At 42.2% G+C, this 19,455-nt stretch overlaps 1 protein-coding gene across 4 annotated transcripts in view; it reads right to left on the minus strand.

Annotated features, from left to right (window-relative positions):
* ccdc85cb (coiled-coil domain containing 85C, b) overlaps positions 1–18,024 on the minus strand; it is a 54,194-nt gene extending 36,170 nt beyond the window's left edge. For 3 of the 4 annotated variants that reach the window (XM_034700073.1, XM_034700071.1, XM_034700070.1), the window contains exon 1: positions 16,085–17,542. In XM_034700073.1, the coding sequence (XP_034555964.1) occupies positions 16,085–16,802 (718 nt within the window). In that variant the 5' untranslated portion in view covers positions 16,803–17,542. Of the gene's footprint in view, positions 1–16,084 lie in introns of all 4 variants that reach the window. The other variant, XM_034700072.1, reaches the window with a different exon arrangement.
* Between the last annotated feature and the right edge of the window lie 1,431 nt (positions 18,025–19,455).

A 19,455-nucleotide genomic window follows, 5' to 3' on the forward strand; every position in this document is an offset into this window, starting at 1 on the left:
GCAATGTTTTGGACTTATCTAATCTGGGCTAAGCTAGCCAGCAAGCTAGCTGTAGTGGTTTGTTGCACAGACATAAGATTAAATCATTATCATCTTATTTCATGGAATTAAGCAACCTTTACAAAAAGGTAAGATTATTTAATACTACTGCTCGAAGTCACCAAACCCTTTTTAGATTTGGAGATATTATTAGTTGCATTTACCTCTACATTCAGAGCCTGACGGGATCATTCAGCAGCAGACAGACTGTGATTTCACTTTCATTTTGAAGCCTTATTCTTATATCAGCAGCCACAAACAGGCTGGATAATACGCAACATACCAGGTCTTCACAAGGTCATAGTCATTTAATGATGTGTGAAACTCAATGCGTCAACAACACTGATGACTAACGCTCCAAATTTAACTGTCCTTTACCGCACATTGTTGCAAAGCAAACACCCAGTCCTCTTTTCTCTGAGACTGATGTCTTCTTAAAGTCAGCCAGCAGACCTCCATTACATGAGAGACCTCTCCAACTACAGTCAAAAGGCATCAGATATGAGTCACCAACCCAAGCAGGACTACCTTTACCTTGGATGGCACAGGTGGGTCAGACGCTGCTTGGCCTCTATTGTCTGCTGAGGAGCCGGCTGTCCTGTGGGAGCTGCTGTGTCAGCACACATTAGTGACATGGATCAGAAGAAGCCAGCTGTGACCAGGTGCTCTCTCTGACTCAATGGAGCTTACTTACAGACCAGTAGAGAAAGGGAGGGAGGTCAAAGGTGTGACAAAGACACTGGTGTAGAAAAAGGAAGAGTGGAGGAAAATCTGGATGTTTAAAGTAAAATTTTAAGAAATAAAAAGGGATTGTGTGTTTGTGTTGAAGGAGGGTTTAAAGGTGGTCAAATCAGTGTGAACATGCTCCAAAAAAAAAGCCTTGGATATCTAGTGCTGTTTTGTACATAGAGGGATATAAAACCTCTAATCATCTTACTGTAAAAGCTGCAGATTAGCAAATGGGAACATATGCTAGCTCTTTGTCCCTTCCACACTACAATCTGTTTCTTCAAAAATGTTTTGATTTATTATTTTTGACTGATTGTGTCTTAACATTCATATTTTTACTGCATTCCTCTTGTTTAAATGTACCTGAACACCTTAGGAATACATGCAGGTGAGGCTAATCGTGACTGTTAGCGCCACAGAAGTATGAATGTGTTAATCTATGTGTGCCAACAATGTGCTTGTCTGTTGTTTCCAGGAATGGACAGATTATCCAGAGTCAGCCGTGACAATAAAAACACAAATATGCCAGATTTTGGTTATAGACTGATGTTGCCATGCTTAACTGAACTAGCTTTGTAACATTTCTTTACATTAATGCGCAGCATCATGTGTCCTTTTCCTGAACTTCTGCAAAGCATAGACATGAATAAATAATGGATAGACAACAATGTCCCACGTCTCCCTGAGATCTAAACTCCTGACCCGTCCTTCTCATGTTTCCTTCCACATGTGGATTCCCATAAAGCAGTTCATCAACAGGACATGTTCACAGGCACCGACGTCTGACCTACATAACCAAACTCGCTGTTTTTATTACAACATAATGACAATATGCTGCACTCTCTCTACCTTTCATCCAAGTTCCTGTCAGCACACTTTCCCTCTGTGACGTTCCCCAGAAAATTTAAAGGGAAGACAAATTCCCACCCAAGAGCTGTGAACATCTGTAGCCCTGCAGGAATCACAATTTCACAATCAGGATCGCAAAATGAAAACTATAACTATAATTCAACATCAGACCACCTCTGAAACATGTGAGGATAAATAAGCATTTAAGCAGCTGGAAGCTCTCCAAGTCTGATCGCTTGTGAAAAACACTGAGGGTAATAATCAGGTCTGTAGAGATTTGAATAGAGTTAGGCCTGCTGGATTGAGCTAATGGAATGTAGAGAGGGAGTGTACAGTTTGTTTACTTTTGTCTATGTACTTACAGCAAAGGAGGAATTTCTTCTTAGCTGCAAAGTACAACCTAACCCAAACCCAAACCTAAACCGTCAGGAGAGTATCAATGTCTTGAAAAGTTTCTGATCCCAGGTTGACAGTTTACAGAGAATGATGGAGGACTGCGGCTGCACTGACAATTAAAAAAATGAGATTGCAAGAGTAAAGTCATAATACTGCAAGAATAATTTCAAGAGAATTAAGGTTTATGGAAAAAAGACATACTTTTAAGTGAAGAGCTATAAATGTAAAATAATGAACTTGGAAATTGGGCAAGTTAATTCTTACATACATTTTCAAGAACAGAATTAAATTTACAAGAATAAACTCATATCAACCTGAATTAACAGTCTGAAATTTACGAAAAAATGTGTTTTAAATTTACAAGAAAGAAGTCATTTATACAGGTGATGGTATATAACATACAGTATGTGGAGTTAAACTCAACAGCAGAGGTCCAACAGCGGTTGCTGACGCACACACAGGCTGCCTGTTGGTTGGTTGGTCTTCTTTAGAACAGTCTCAGTTTTTTGCACAATCTATTCAAAAACCTGATTGTTATCACAATGTGGTGCTTATGTGCACGCTTCTGAGTATTTAGTTATAAATAAAACCTGTACTAATGTAAAACTTCACAAGATGCTCCATGTTCCACATTTTAAATCAGGCAGCTGGATGCTTTTCTGATCACCCTTTCCAAAATGGCTTATTGGCTGCAAATAACCTAAACTGAGCATTTTTATCATAAAATTAAAACTTAATTCTCATAAGTTGATGGCTTTAATCTTGAAATCTCAGTCTTTCCTTCTATAATGAAGCCCTTCACTTTGTCTTTGAGTTCTCTCACAACTTATTATTGTTGTTTAAAGTATATCTTGAGATCATCTTTGTAATGTGCAAGTAAACAGAGTCATTGAGAAGTGCATTGATAGCAGCTCTGTGATAAAATGGAGCTCTGTTGAAATATGACCTTATCTGAAAAGGAAAGAAAAAAAATCACCAGTGCTCAGTTCTTTTTGTCAGTGTTCTACAGGTGCAGTGATATATCCATCCTTTCAGTCCTTCAGTGATTCTTTTTCACCCTTTCCCTCTCAGTGGCAGCTGCTGAGGTTTCATGGATGCTTTATTCCACCTGTGCCATCTATGAATGACATTTCCCTTTTATTTTACTCTTTTCTTTTTTCTCCTCTTATCATCTACTTATCCTTTTTCAGTCGCCCTATCTCTACCTTTTCACCTCAGCTTCAGTGTCTGATCTCTCTTTATCTCTTCTCACCTCCTCTCCTCTCCCACCATTACCCTCCATAACCCCAAACCATCTCTATTTTTCCCTGTCCCACATTTGGACTCAATGCTCTGCAGTTCTCAGATTCCCCTTCTCCTCAGCACTCAGTCAGCTTGTGGCCACTGATGTGGGCTCCTCTTAAACCTCCTCCGTCAGCCTTTCCACCCGTCTGGTGAACCGCGCTGCCATGACTGTGGTGAATACAACATCAACACAAAAGGAATGGGTTCCATGCTTCAGCTGTCATTCTACTTCACAGGATTTTTGTGAGATTTCTTCCTCATCCAGAGGTCAACTAATAACTTCTGCATGGAAAAATGACATCGCAGCGTCTTCCTCCATGCTGCATAAATCCTGCAACATGTGAAGCATAGATCTGGAGAATTACGAAGCAGCGAGCTCCCTCTTCTTCCTTTCTAATTAAATGCCTCTTGCATTTGTTTGTTTGTTTGTTGGTGCTTGGTACAAAAGCGCCCTGCAGGTGTACAGTCCACTATTTCCTCAAGGGGATACAGAAATCCCTGGATCTACACGCATTCCTCCGCAACAAGATCCAACTTGTGTTGAAGTCCCCTTAACAAAAAGAGTGGAACTTTGACTGGGGAGATTTATTAGTACCGTAGGAATTTACAGGGTTGAAAGAGGTACAGCAGTGTAAAAAGGGTCATAAAGCACACCCCATAATAGTGAATTAAAGGGTATCCTAGCAACAAGCAAAGGCTGCCTGCTCTGCGCTGTCCTCTCTTGCCCCTGGATCTTCAATCTTGCATCTTCCTTTATCTCCTCCTGCACAACCTCTCTTTATACTTCTACTTCCTGATGGGGCACCCTGTTGCACCCTAATAAGTGCACTTTTATCAAGTGTGCATGCCATTTAACGCTGGTATGTCTCCCACGGGGTGTAAGAGAGTGTCTTTGTTCATACAGTGCATATCATACGCAAGGCTACGTGCCATGTATTTTAAAAAGCGGTGGGCAGAAATACAACACCGGATCCTGCTCCTCAATCCTTTTAACAGAGAAGCCCTCCCCTCCAAACACTGCCATGTCTCAAAGCGAAAGCAGAGCAACAGCACTGATGCTTTAATCCCCTTACATCTTTTGTCCACGGAGAGGACAACTAGAAAGACAGAGGGGATGGTAGATAACAGACTGTAAATCATCTCCTGAAATCCCTGCTGGCTGGCATTTGGTACTCGACTAATAATTTACAGATTGGGATCAAAAATAGTGATCCATATAGAAAGCCACAAGTCTAAGTGGAATCATCAAAGAGCTGCGTATATGTGAAACGATGCGTGGGTGGGTTCATGGAGTTCACTCATCAGTCTAACATCATCCAGACATCATTAAAAATATCACAGCTGAATTGAATTGCAAGTATCTGTGGTGTATGGTATAAAGCTTCAGTGCAGCCTTTTATTCGCCCGTGATAGCGTTATAACTTCATCAACTTATTTAACATTTCATCCATCTGGATTCAGTAAAGGATTTCATATTGTAGTACGTAGTCCCAATACCAATAACACGATCACATTCCAGTGTAATACAAAATAAACATATTAGAGATGATCCAGTTCAGTTATTTACTTTCCACTGCCAATTCCAGTAGAGCAAGTACCAGCTGGTTTGGGCTATCCCCCAAAATGGAAAAAAAAACACTGATATCTGACAATTTCAATACATCACAGCATCCTATATTCACTTATGGGTGTGTTCCACAGACTGTATAAAAAATGGATGCAGTATCCGTGTAGTCACCCATCTCTCACTGAAGCCCTGTTTTGGTACCAATCGTTGGCTGGTGACATATTGAAATGCCAAACTCAACCAAACTTTGTCTGAGCTAGTGTGAAGTAAAGGGGCGGGCCTTTAGCCTTTTTGCTAACAGCTAAAGGGTGCCCACCTGTCAATCAAATAAGCCATGCCCTTATTTAGAGAAAACACTTGTAATCTTATCTTCTAAAATAACAAGTTATCAAAAAATTCTCTCTCTCTCTCTCGTTCATGGGAGTTTTGGACTGTCTTAGCCAGTACTCAAGTGTGGACATTGGAATCAGTATGGTAAAGAAAAATTGGTACCAGATCATTTAATCGCTGACAATAGAGTAGTATTTAATTTTTTAAAACATGTTATCTTCAGATGTATTTCTGGTCAAGTTCCCTTATACTGCAATGTTTTTTTATTCCCATATAAAAACAGCCTTACTCTGTTTATGATGTGCTTATGTAGAAACCTTGCAGAAGTGTTAACCAGCCTTTGCAGCCTTACAAGCTAACGCTTGATCCAAAATGTGCTGATGCTGAACTGTCCAAAAAACTGCAGCCGTGGAGAGGAGCAGTGTGAGATCTGAACTTAAAGAGGCCACAGTGCTGGAGAGAAGAAGCGGCTATAATTGACTGTCAGAAACGTCGTCTCCTCTCAGCATGTGAGTGAGAGGAGTATGAATATGCTGTGTGATTCCCCTCTGAAGATGAATAACTGGCTTCATTTGCCTCATCTAACGCCTAACAACTCTATAACAAGCTATAATGGTCTACTTGACAAAAACTGACTGCAATATGAGCAAGAGAGAGCTGCTGCTTTTCCCTATGTCCTCTTTTAAAGGGAAAAACGTTGATACCACAGTCTGCACATCCCCAGTTTCATTCTCTCCTCCATCTATCGGTCTCTCCAACACATCTGCTTTTAAAATCAATCATTGTGGCTGGGCAGCGTGTGATCATGGAATTATCAGCTGAAACTCTGATGGAGTGAAAGAGGATTTAAGGGAAACCCAGGAACAACTCCAGTTCTAGATAATCAGGTGGACATCCCTTATGGTTGTTCCAAGAACATTAATACTAATACCGTAAACGTCAAATCAAGGGGAATAAACGAAGGGATTAAGTCCATTTGGGTTAGAACCTCTCCTCAGCCCTTACACTGAGCCTGTATTTTCATACTGTCAACTTTCCACTGATCATTTTCATATGAGCTTCTTTCACTTAAGCGCTTTATGATCCTAACAGTCACGCCGATGGAATCGTACGTTCAACATTTGGCCAAGTTCAAATAAATAATGATTTTGATCAGACCTTATAATCCCAGACCAAGCTCAGTTAAGTGGGTTTGTCCGAATATGATTCTGAGGAAATTTTAACAGCGATTAGATCCTCTCTGAGAATTCATCATGAGCAGCAAAACTGGGACTCGGGGAAAAAACAGATGAAAAAAAAAATTTTATGCTCAGATGAATTTACAACAGCAACTATTCAAAGCTGATGCCTGACCTTTCCCATGTGACTCAACCAAAGCGTCCACTCGAGGCTGGCTCTAAAAACCAAGCAGAGCCCATTAACACCCATTTTACAGGATAAATAAACATGTTGTGTTACAAAAAATGGTTTTGACGTGTATGGCTAATTTATTTATTCATACAGGGGTTGAATAATTTTTTTGTAACCCATACGTTGTAATTATATTGGCAAAGGGTTATACATATATTTTTTCATATGGGGCATGGTGGGTTGTGCGCAATGAAACTATCGGCAGTGAGGCTGAAGGCCAACTCCAGCTTCACCTCTCTGCCTGGGGTTAGACTGATGAAAGTTAGGTTGAATCAACGTTTCCAGTATACCGTCCACCATCGTTTGGCTTCATAACCCTGCTGAGACAACATTCATGCTTTACAGTCTTTGGATATATCAAGAAGAAGTATTGAAGAGTTTTCCCTACTGGTAGTCTTCCATAAAAATCATACCTAGGCTCATCCTCTGGGGACCAAGATTGATGGTGTCAAATGTTTCTTGGTTTGGTAACCTCAGCACTTTTAACAAAACAGACTGGGTTACATTGTCAAAGTCTTCTGAAAGATCTTGGCACTGATCTTAATGATCTTGGCCATCTTTACCAATTGAGATCCACTCAGAAGGCAAAGGCCATCCTTGAAGACCCTCATCACCCCCTTCATTCAGAGTTTAGACTTTTGCCAACAGGGAGGAGGTTCACATATACTAGGAGGGCTAGTTCTAACAGATATCTTAGATCATTTGTGCCCTCAGCTGTTGGGTTTTTAAACTAACTATAGGACCTTGCCATTCCACATCGAATTGTGGTACCTTTGGTCTAATGTGCATGAAAGATGATGTTATCCACGGGAGTTATATGGATATGTATTTAAATGAATGTATGAACTTGTGTTTGTTATTATGTGTATTGCTTGTGTGTATAGGATGTATTTAGGACTGCTGTTGCGAACCAAATTGCCCCTTTGGGACAATAAAGATTTTCTAATCTAATCTAATTTAGTCTGATCTAATCTAATGTAATGGCACTATCATTATCAACCAAAGGGATACATTCTTTTTCTTTTCTTTTTAAAGAATACCATAAAGCGTTTCAGTTTAATAGATAAACTCAAGACCAAAGGTTATTTTATCTTGTCTTCTTCTCAATTTTTCCTTGGGACGTGATACTTCATTGTAAGACATCCACCAAATCTTTAAAATGTCAAGAGGCAGAACCAAAACCACATTTTCCTCCATCTTTCAGTGGAAATGTGTGTAATGTGGATAACATTATGCTGACAGATGGTCATTACTGAAAAGAAGGAGGGCAGTTACACTGCATCCCCTCAAACTCAGTAACCTCCTCCACTGTAACACAAGACTCCTACATACCATGTGCATGTTTCCACTTGTACGTCAGTTAATTCTTGACATGTTTAGAAAATCATCCAGCATTTCATCCGGCATTCATCACACACCAACACAAACGAAATCCCTTTGGCTGATCACTTGCTATTCAAAAGTTTCAACAACTGCTCCTTGCTGGGCCCTAAGTCCTGAGATCAAGTCAAGAGAAATGTCTCTCTCAAGCTCCATCCCAAAGCAAAACAGATACATGTTTTCCCAACTTACACAGTCTAGTCTTGGCACTTAAAACCAGCCTGCAAGAGGAAATTAGCCTCCAGACCAGTGGAGTAAGGTTACCTGAAACCATCCAAAAACACTTCCAGGGGATAGACCGGCAATATTGAGACTGTACAATTCATTCCAGATGCTTGAACCGACCATCAAAACTTCACATTATCTCATCCATCTAGACGTTTCTCTGCCAGTTTCACATTTTTGTAAGAGCTCCAGTTATGTCTCAACTACAACTTTGAAGTTATCATCCAAGCAACCAATCAAGTGATTCAATATTTAATCACTGCAACAGCACAGAAGATTTACCCGTCAGCTTAAACATTTGCAAAATATTCAAAATGAGGATTTATGTCTCTCAACGTGAAAACTATGATGCCTTTCCATTCGGGACCGACCAAAAGTGGTCCCAGGCCTTCATTTCAAGCACCCCGGCACCAGTAAACAGCCTCGAACTGTTAAAGTACATGTTAAAGTGAGGTGACAGCACTATCTGAATGCAAGCAAGGTGAAGACATGTGCTGACTCCAGTCTCCAATGTCACAGCAACCTGAGGCAAAGAGCTGACAGGCAGAAAATCCAGATGAACGCCTTGTTCCTCCCAGGCCCCGAGAGGAGCTGATGAAGAAGTGTTCTGTCTAAAGTTGCTGACTTTTGGCAACCTGGGAACGTTCTATTTTCGAAGGTCACTGGGTGTGTTGCATCGACAGAAAACAAATGCTGATAGTGAGTGTGTGGTGCAACCCCCAGACGGGATTTTGACACTGTGCCACCTGAACCCAGACACTCTCTCCAACTGCACTCCTGTGACTCTACTTTGCATCTTAATAGGTTGTGTGTGGCAGATTTAGATCGATGCAGGTCTTGTCAGGGGTGCAGTGCCACCTTTTTTAATCTAATTAAGTCAGCAAAGGACAAGCGAACAATCAACAGAGGACACGCCAGAATAACCTGAGTGGAGGCTTCTTTTTCAGAACGTCATTTTCAGCTTTGTCAGTCAGATTTTCAGATTTAGTTACAATATCTCAAATTGGGTGTTCCATTTTGGTAAACTCCAGGAATTTATCAGTTATCTGCTTCTTCTAAAAGTAAGACTGTGAAGTTTCGTTATTTATATCTCAGAGAAAAGCTACAAAAACTTAAACTCAACGGAAGAGTTTTTTCTCACAGAAAAGTAGCGTGTGACTAAGACCACGCCCTTTTCTTCCCCCTTGAGTCAGTTATTTCTCTACAGCATGCACATGCACACACGCTAACACAGACTTCCACACACACACACACACACACACACACACACACACACATACACATACACACACACACACACACACACACACACACACACACACAGTGCTGACCTAGCTTTTGCTAGCACTATTCTGCACGGGTCATCCAGCATGGAGGCCGACCATTCCCAAATGTATCCCCATCCCCCTATCCCTTACTCCCCCTTCGCTCCAGTGACTCTGAGGCTAGGCGTGGGTGCCGTCCACTCGCCCCACTGATCATTGTTGTTGCCTAGGCGACCGAACAGCCCCAGCCCCTCAAGCAGCCCAGTGATTTGAATAAAGGGACACACTTTCAGATCAGTGTGGATGTGGAGGGAGATGGGGACAAAGGAAGTTTGAGATAAGTCACGGCCTTAACATTAGTAAGAACATACTTCTTATTTGTTCAAGCGAAAGACAAACAACTTTTTAAAAGTTTTATTTAGAGGCACTGGCTTTTCATTTTGCAGAGGGTCCATATCTATGTGTGTGATGCTCAGGCTGGCTCTACAACCTCATTATGTCGGCTGAGTGCTGTAATGATGGGAAAGAACGGACAGCGGATCCGACAGCAGGTTCACAGGATTCGAGAAAGAGAGAGAGGGGCAGAGATGAGCGCAGATGGAGGAAGAGGAAAAGTCTGGAGAGGAGTCTCAGATAAGGGGAGACAGGGGAGGTAAAAGTTCAAAAAGCGACCTAGAGACACACGCTTGCTTTCCTTTTCCATGCAGTCTAGTTCCTGCTGTGACACCAGGAGGAGAGAGACCCACTTCCTCTTTTGTTTATCCAGGAATGTGGGACGTCCTGACAGGCTGGCTTTTCATTGACAGTACACAGCTGAGAGTTCCCCCTGTGGCTCTTTCTCTCAGACTCTCATGTGTGTATCTATTGTGTGTGTATGTGTGTGTGTGTTTCTACTCCATTATCTGTGTTATCGGTCGACCAGGCCTCCCACAGGCAGGCGGGGTGCTGGGAAATGAAAGCCAGAGAGCGCAGACAGGTCAGCGTTCAAGGGAAACTATCGAACTAAATATATGACACAACTTTGAACCTGGAGAGGATGGATTTCATTAAACCGCTCATTGAAAATAAGAGTATCTGTGTCCAATCTAACATGTCTTTGGAGGGAATTTGGAATTTTAGAAAACTATGGAATAGGGCTGGGAAAAGGATTCTTCTGATGAGTCAATATTAAGAAGGACTGCTCTATTTTTGCAAGTTTTAACTTGAAGCATCCTCATCATTTTCCCAATTATGTTAATCTTTAATAGTTGCAACTACAGTTTAGCTGCCAAGTCTTTTTCTTGTTGATGCTGCACCTTGATGAGGTGCAAATAAAACTAACAGGGAGGAGCGAGAAAAAAACCCCACAAGTCAGCTTCTTGGAACCAACAAAACATGAAACACGAGTGTGGACAAACAGGAAATAAGCGACAGACGCATCCTATTCCTACTAATACGCCCTCTCACAGCCTGCAGACATGCCACACAAAGACTTGAAACCACAGCCGAGAGGAAAAACACCATTGTTTTGTTGATGCAAGGGTTTCCTTTGAAACGCGGAAGGAGCTCACGCAGAGAAACTCTGAGGCTGACTTTGATAAGCTGCCTGTAATTGATTGATGTATGTTTGAGGAGAAACACAAGAGATTCTGAAAGCCTGACTGATTCATACTGAAGGAAGCAAACTCGCTGTTAGAGATGCTGCTGTGATTGTCTTTGATTGTCTCATAAAAAAGTGACCTCAATACTCTAAAGAAAGGGACTTAATGTGTGATCTGACTTTACTATCTCATAATAAGTAACCTCAGAGGGAAAACAGCTAAACACTCCAGTCAAACATGAAAAGGGATAATAGTCACTGAGTAATTTGAGTTAGCATGATGAAACACACAGACAGGCAGGCACTGGTGGCCGACTGGGAGGGCTGGTTTTACAGTTCCACTGTGAGCTTTTAGGTCACGTCACTCCCCAGGGGTAAAAGAAATGTAAACTGAAAAACAAAAATGTGACAGAGAGAGAAAGAGAGAGAGAAAAGCCACCATATAGGAGTATCATCACTGTGGCACCTCACATTTTAAAGGCACACACACAGAGGTATGGTGCTAATGACCCCAGTTCAAACACAGATTTATGACCGCTCAGTGGGTTAACTGGCACTAATTTTGCCTAATTTGAGCCTAAGTGAGGAGCTGTTAAAGGATGACTCAGCAAAGTAAAACAGAGTGATGGACCTGCACAAGATACTCAAGTTAGACAAGGACTGGGCCTGAGCGGACTGTCTCCTTCATGTAAAAACATAATTCCATCGAATGCTTTGTGTTGAGAGCTTCGCGAAGCTAATCCTTGGTGAATCACTAACCTATCCGACTGGTTTCAGGTAGCCACATCCATTTGAAGGTATTGACAGATGTCTGACATGCGATGAAGTGTTAAGGCCCAACAACATGAAGGAAGCTGGTGACATTTATCTGGGCAGAATAACTGGCTCGAGAAGACTGGTGATGTAATGGCTTTTCACAGAGATACTGTAGGTGGTAGACTGATTTAGTAAGGGAGCTAACTGCAATCAAACTATCCTGAAGACACATACAAGCAATTTCAAGAGTTTCTCCTATGTGTAAAACAAGTATGCAATGGTAGAATTTGAGAACAAATCCAATGAGCTCGGAGGGAATTCAGCTCGGCAAAGCAGAACTGTCAGCTGGTTGAAACTGCACTCAAATACTCAGGATTTGAACACTACAAGCAACATTTAAAGCTGAGAAATCCAATCTCAGTCCCGTCTGTGCATCAGGAGAACAACAACTTTTTGTTTCTTGACTGTGTAAGCTGTTTCTCTGATAGGAAATAGTGCTAGGTGTAAGATATTCACACAAGTATTCATCATATTTGGAGTAGTTTCTAACTGAGCTGTTGGGCTTTTATTTATCACCAACACAATCAGTCAAAATAATACAACACCAGGAAGAAATAAACCACAAAGAATTGATTAAAATATCTTCTTTCCATTTTGCACACCAAAGTATTCCACTTCCCTGGATGTAAGCATTTCAAAAATAGCTCTCTTTTGGACAGCACACATTTGTTGATCAAAGTTTGTCCACCAAGCAAGCTGCATCCTTTACCTCCCAGAGAAGTCAAGAAGAGGAAGAGACCACTGTTATCATTTCATTAGAGAAGGTCCTCTGTTTGAGCATACTGTGACCATCAGTCAACACAAGTTGTGTTGAGTTAACATCTCACTGGCCTCTGGCACTCTCACAGAAAAACAAACACACACTAGTTAGTGTGAAAGTAAGGGATGGAGCCAGTGTGGCTGCATACATGTGCTTCAGCTACTCTTGGCAGTGTCTGCACAGCTGGACTGAAATCCAATCACTCAATCAATGTTTTATTCAACACATGTTTTCTTCCCATGTGTTATAGAGTATGCTACATGTGTCACTCCATGTGCATGCAATGACCTCACACAAATCAACAAGGGTACCACAGCGGTCAGCTTTCAGAGGCTGAAAATCATCAAAGTTGTAACACCACATGAAAGGACTTTCTAAAGAGAGTCCCCTGCTACACTGTTCTTTTAACTGTGGTAAAATTAGCATGATCTGTTGAAGTTACCCAGACATGAATAATTTCTCTGCTTCCGTTCATGCCTGAGAAACCTTGTTCTCTGGCTTGTTAAGAGTCGCTTTACCTGCTGAGTTAGAAGCACAGAACCTTTAAAGCCATTTGGCAGCTACAAGGCCAGGGGCTCGTACGAGGGTCTGCTAAAGGTCAGTGCGCATTATTGCAGAGAGGATCTTTATCACTTCATCTGGACAATGTCAGAGCAGCACTTTGGGGTCCTGCACGGCCACTTTGTCTTTATCTCACACAAACATACTAAGTCTGTGCAGCGCTATAAGGGAGTCTAATGCAAGCTCTTTGTGACAGCATCATATTTCAGGTGGTCTTTGACAGGACTTGGGTTTCAGACCACCTAAAGGGAATGCAGAGGTGGAGAAGTCCGGATGTAGAAGTCACCACTAAAGGTTATGAAACTTCTGTTTAATGCAGCCCCCGCTGTTCTCTCTCTTTTATTTCTTCAGAACTGAAGCGTTCAGTCTCCACACACACACACACACACACACACACACACTCATACGCACATAACCCTATCCACATAAACATGCACACACACAGCATGTGTCACCAAAAGAAGAGGATTGCAGGGGGGGTTGTCAACCGTGTCAACGCACAAGAAATTCAATTAAGCAGACAGCAGGATGTCTCCAAAACCCAGCCTCCTTGGAGCTCAATATGCCCTCCAACAGTCCCCCACTGCTCCTCCCCCAGGACTCCCAGCCAACCCCTTACCACCCCCTCAGCCACTCCCCCGAACACATCGAAACCTATTGAAAGACCTTTGCTGGGCCCCCTTTTTATACACTCCTCTCCTAGTGCCTCATCTGCCTCTAAAGGGGTGCACTTTTAGATTCACAAAAAAAGTATGAAAAGCTATCAAAACTGTGCATGAAAGTATAAAACTGAAGTCTCCATCTCTACAAAATGGTTGTTTTTTCTCCTAGGACAGCAACAGCTCACCCTCCTCCTCCTCTTCCTCCTCCTGTCTGTGTGTGCGTCTGGCACCCTGACAGATGCTGTTCATTTAGCACTTGTGCGGCGATCCTCGAGCTTGTCTCCTAAATGCCCAGGGGAGCCGGTGGCATTTACAGAGCATTAAATAAAGTGACTCTGCAGACCTCACACCGCGAGCACAGCTGACCTCACAACATGGTCACTCCACTCAGGTTTCAGGCGACCAATTGAGTCAATCTGTGCTGGGGAAGAAATGTCTAACAAGTCAGGCCTGGGGAAACTCGAGCCAAACTTCAGGAAATTAAACTATAAATCCAAGCAGGTTTATGGGATGTATTGATCGAGAGAAGTGATGAAATACCGCCTCTGGGTGCATTCATCCAACTTGTGTAATAGTAGATTAGAATCAATGTAGTATTTGCTTTGTTGTTGTTTTCATTGATTACTATCTTGGGTTATTCAACACCATGTAAACAGTGGCTCTGTTTTCTATCCACACAGAGTTGTTTGCAATTATATGAAAGCCAGAAACATCTGCGGAACTCTTTGTTGTTTGGGCTGCGATAGCATCGATCTCATCAGCAATGCATTGGGTTTTAACAGTGCGATATAAAGCAGGACTTTTCCATGCTAGCTGTGTCATGTGTGCATCTTTGTGTTTATCTGCACATCATTGACAATGATGAACACACTGATCCAGGGCCTCAGGGGCACACACAATGTCACACACATCCAGCAAAACAGCAGCTTAGAAAGGTGCTGGGCCGCTGCAGACACAATATTGATGTTGCATAATAACAGCCAAACACTGCCTAAAATGTGCCAGTGAGGGCGTGTGTGTGTGTGTATGTGTGTGCGTGTGTGTATCTGGACTCTCTCAGCTGTCCTCAGTTGCATCCTTGAGCGTTTGCTACCTTCACGGTTTTCAGTCCACAATTCCAGGAATGTCCCATGAATAACAAGTGACCTGTGTAATCTGATTTGTAGAGCTTGCTTTGAGCTCCTAATGTGCAGCTCCTGTCCTTGCAAATCAGGGTAACATAAAAAGAATTTAAAGTTTCAACTGGATGGAGGATTCCTTCCCTATATGAAAGAGAATTTACTCCCTGTGCCAAACAGATCATGGCGAGTTATCAGCCAGTGTCCTAGCTAAATGAGGCTTAGTGTCCTCCTGTTCCATCAGGGCTTTTTCATCCCGGCTCGGAGCTTTCAGCCGTGTATTTAGGTCTTAAAACAGGGACATTGATTTCTGGTCCCACGCCATGCATTTCAAACGGGCCTTAAGCAGACATAAGAGCACTTCTACAGCTAAAGACGACGATGATAATCAGCCAACGACCCCAAAAAATCAATTTACTTGAGCCCCCCCTCCTCCACCTTTCATCGCCATTTAGATAAGTCCTCTTCCTTGAGGACCACAAGAGCAGTGACCTAAATCAGTGCAGAATCTAATGATGGGGTTGTGTGAGACTAAAAAGGCCACTTAAAGATGCTGTGTGTGTGCATGTGTGTGTGTGTGTGCGTTATAATCACCCCAATCAAGACTTACAGTGAGGTTAAGCCCAGACCCCCGTGATAATCCTTCACAGCTTTTTTGATCAGCATATGTTGTTGGTGCAATCACATGCAAATGGTAACACCACAACATGTTGAATGTATTCTCTGTGAGCTTTGAGACCGTGGTGTAATAAGTCACAGGTAGTGTGTGTGTATTTTGAGAGGTCTATAACATAACTGAATGAAATAACATTAAAATGACTTCAATAGTAAACAGCATGTGATCCTGTGTGGAGACTTTATAGATCAAGAGTCACATTTTGTCAATCATCCAAGCCCACTAGGGTTTTTTATGGACAAGATGATGAAAGCAAAACTAAAAGTGACTAGTGTTTACCGTTAGGAAACAAGGCCAATCAGCTTTTATTTTGAAACTAATCCCCCGCCTGATTGGTCAGACTCTAGGAGAGGCCTCTTGCTGGGCCTGTGTAAAGCCTGCATGCAGACTGTCTCAAACAGGTGTGTTTCCACAGGTGGAATGTGAGTTTCCACTTACCATTCAGCCCATTGGGGATGCTCCTGTGGTGGTGCGGTGCTGACAGGTCATCCATGGACCTCCTCATGGTTGGGCCCAGCTTACTGTTCTCTGTGCTGGGCTTGTGTATGTGGTTGTGGTTGTGGTGGTCAGGGCTACCAGCACTACCTGTGCTGGACGTGCTGCTACCGTCTCCAACATCCCTGACCGTGCCGGTGCCCCCGTTCAGGTTGGTTAAACTGGACTGACTGTCTATGGAGCTCCTGGACCCTGCTCCGTTCCTCTCCTCATCCAGCATGAGGATGATCTCCTTCAGCTCAGAGTTCTCCCTCAACACGGTCTCCTGGTTGGCCTCCAGCTCCTTCAGCTTCATCATGTATGTACCCACCTCCTTCCACATGGCACTGGCAGTGTAGCGGCCGAAGCGCTGCCACTCCCGGGACAGCTTCTTGCCCTTCTGTCGGTCGTCGTCCAGGAAGCAGCAGAGCTCTCGGAGCTCGTGGTTGTCGTCCTGCAGCTTCTGGTTGATCTCCTTCAGGCTTCGGATTTCGTGCAGGTGCACCTGCAGCCGCCGGTTTATGTCTTTCATCATGTTGCCATGCTCGATCATCAAGTTCATTTTCTCGCTGTCAACCCTCCTTAATCTCCGGACCAGGTCCTCTTTGCTGAGCCGCTGCAGCTCCTCGTCCGTCAGCTGGCTCAGCTCATCCTTCTGTCCCTCGGATGAATTTTTAGCCATGACTGTCTTGGCTTAAAGTCTCAGTTATTTATCAGTGGCTCGAATTATCCGTCAAAACTAAACTAGCCTCAGTTGCGGGACTGTGTGGAAAAACATTGTCCAAAATCAGAGAGTGGTTTTGCGCTCGCTTCAACAGGCCGCTAATAAAAAGGGAAATATTAATGTGATGCTATGGCATGGACTGAATGCCCTCGCTAATCTTTTCAAGAAAAATCCTGTATGAATCCCAGAAACTACTGTAGATATATTCACATCCCATCAAACACGAAAACACATGATTTTAAATGGAGTAGTCTACCAGAGATCTGTAATCAGGTTCTGGCTGCGGGTCCCGTCAGCACAACAAACCGCGTCCCATCGCAATGTGCGCCGTCTCCGCTGGACATCGCTCCATTCAAATGATGAAACACAGAAACTCTATCAAATATTCATCCACTGCCGAGCACAGACTAAATGGAGAAAAAAGGTTCAAAATAAACGCAAACACGACACCTCAGAAAGCCCACTTTCCTCCCGGCGGTGCTCTCCTGAACGCGTTATTTCCACAGTCCTCCTCGGATAAGCCTCTTTACTGAGGTGCTGTTGTTGGTGGACGGAGGATTCAAAGCCCGTCCAGCCAGCCAGCTCGGAATTAGCAGCCGACCCCCCTCCTCCCCGTCCAAACACTCGGGTTTGAAATCATTCAAGAGGATTTCGGCCAAGACGGCCAATCAAGACGCAGGAGCGGAGTGGGCAGCAGGTAGATGAAGAGTGCGGTGCAGCCTCAGCAGGCACGAGCTCAGCCCTCTTAAAGGAACAGTAACACAAGCTCCTCACTTACGCAAACATGCGTTATTCTTTTCAAAAATAACAGAGCCTAGACTGAAGCTTATAACAAGGATGTGAAGCCTACATAAATTCAGTTTTTATATTGTAAACACACAATTCACAAACTGTATTGGTCACTTGGCTTTTGATATACGTAGGTCTTAAAACGTTGCTTTTTGACTTCTTAAAATAAAGGCTAGTTATTTCTTTTTAAAGCCAAAAGCAATACAAATGAGCAACTGAGCTGTTTATACATTCGTTTTGTTGTGTCTATCACACCCATTTGAGAGTAGTCGGCTGTAGACCAAGCCTTATTATTTGATAAAGCTCCTAGAACGTTAACTTGAATGTAAAACCTAAAATACGTTTCTCAACTGAAGCTAAACCAGTCACAACTTTAGACGTATAATCCTCTGAATACTGCAGTTTAACAGGTGCTTTTAACGTTTCTTTTCAAGGTCATGGCGCCCCCCTGTGTACATAGTCGGTAATGCTCCAAACTTGGACAGTTCACTGCATATCAAAAAGTTTGTAATAAAACCAGATATCCAGGCACAAATTTATCTGGTAAAATCTGCATTTGATATAACTTTTAAAGGCAAAAAATGTGATGTGACAATCAGTAGGTGTGACGCAGAGATCTCACAGAGCTAAAAGCTCTACTTCCAACAGGATAAAAGTGCTAATGATACTTATGCACATAAAGTATTCCAATACCCTCATAATTATATCAGTCATCTCTTATACCCAGTGGTGTATTATTGATTAGGGAAATGTATTACTTTTACTCCTCTACTTTAGAAAGACACATTTTTGACTCCACAACATTTCTATGAGGGTTCTTGTTACTCGCCTGCTCAGAAGTCAGTTGTTGAATTTTCTTTTGCTTTCTAAAATCTGATCTAAAAGACAATAAACTGTGTTTGTGTAACTCTTGTATGTCTAAGTGGTGGTGCCGTACCTCGAAGTCGCACTTCTCTGTAGTTGAATGTCGAGCAAAAGCCCCTCAGATCAAGCAGTTCATCAAGTGTTGGTAATGATGGTTATGGCAGAGAAGGGAAACAATTCTCCACTTGAGCACTCACAGCCTTATCCTAAGCCCATGTTTGAGGGTTTTGACATTAATGATTTATATAGTGTTTGTAGTATACTGTGCACAAACTTCATCACGGCCTACAAAAATTTCCCATTAGGAAAGAGTATGTCGAGGTATATAGCTAAACATTTGTTTAATTCCACATTAGCATCTTTGAATATCTAGAAAAGCACTAAGTCTTATCATTTATCATTAACAATTTACACAAAATTATTTGTGCTTGTAATAACTTAGTTACCATTTTCATTCTTTGGTTGGTTGCTCCTATTGTTTCGATTATTTTGGTGCTGCAAATCTGGAAATCTGTAGAATGTGAGTTTAAAAATGTTAAATAGTGTTTTCTAAATAAACATAATGTAGCAGAATTTGTACCTATGTGTTCTTGACTGCACTTGTACAGTTGAGATACTCCAAAGCAAGCACCACATCACTTAAACTCTGGTAATAATTTGAATGAGCTCTGGCCCTTGTGGACTCATTGTAGACCAACTAGGACATAAGCATTCAGATTAGCTTTTTAATTATGAAAAAAAAAACGTATTTCTTGAGTGAAGCTAAAGTTTGTGAATACTTTTGAATGTTAAAAGTGTGAAATTGTTTTGTTAAGATCACTTTTTTAGGTTCCTCTGCAGGATTATAGCAGCCTCTTATGGACAATGAAGGCAATGTTCAAAAACAGGACAGAGTTTCACTTAAAATACCAATGCATGTTAAAATGAGTAGAGAATAAGAGCAGTTTTCAGTCAGTCA

This window comes from Notolabrus celidotus, chromosome 13 (assembly GCF_009762535.1).
Source record: "Notolabrus celidotus isolate fNotCel1 chromosome 13, fNotCel1.pri, whole genome shotgun sequence".
Classification (NCBI taxonomy): Eukaryota; Metazoa; Chordata; class Actinopteri; order Labriformes; family Labridae; genus Notolabrus; species Notolabrus celidotus.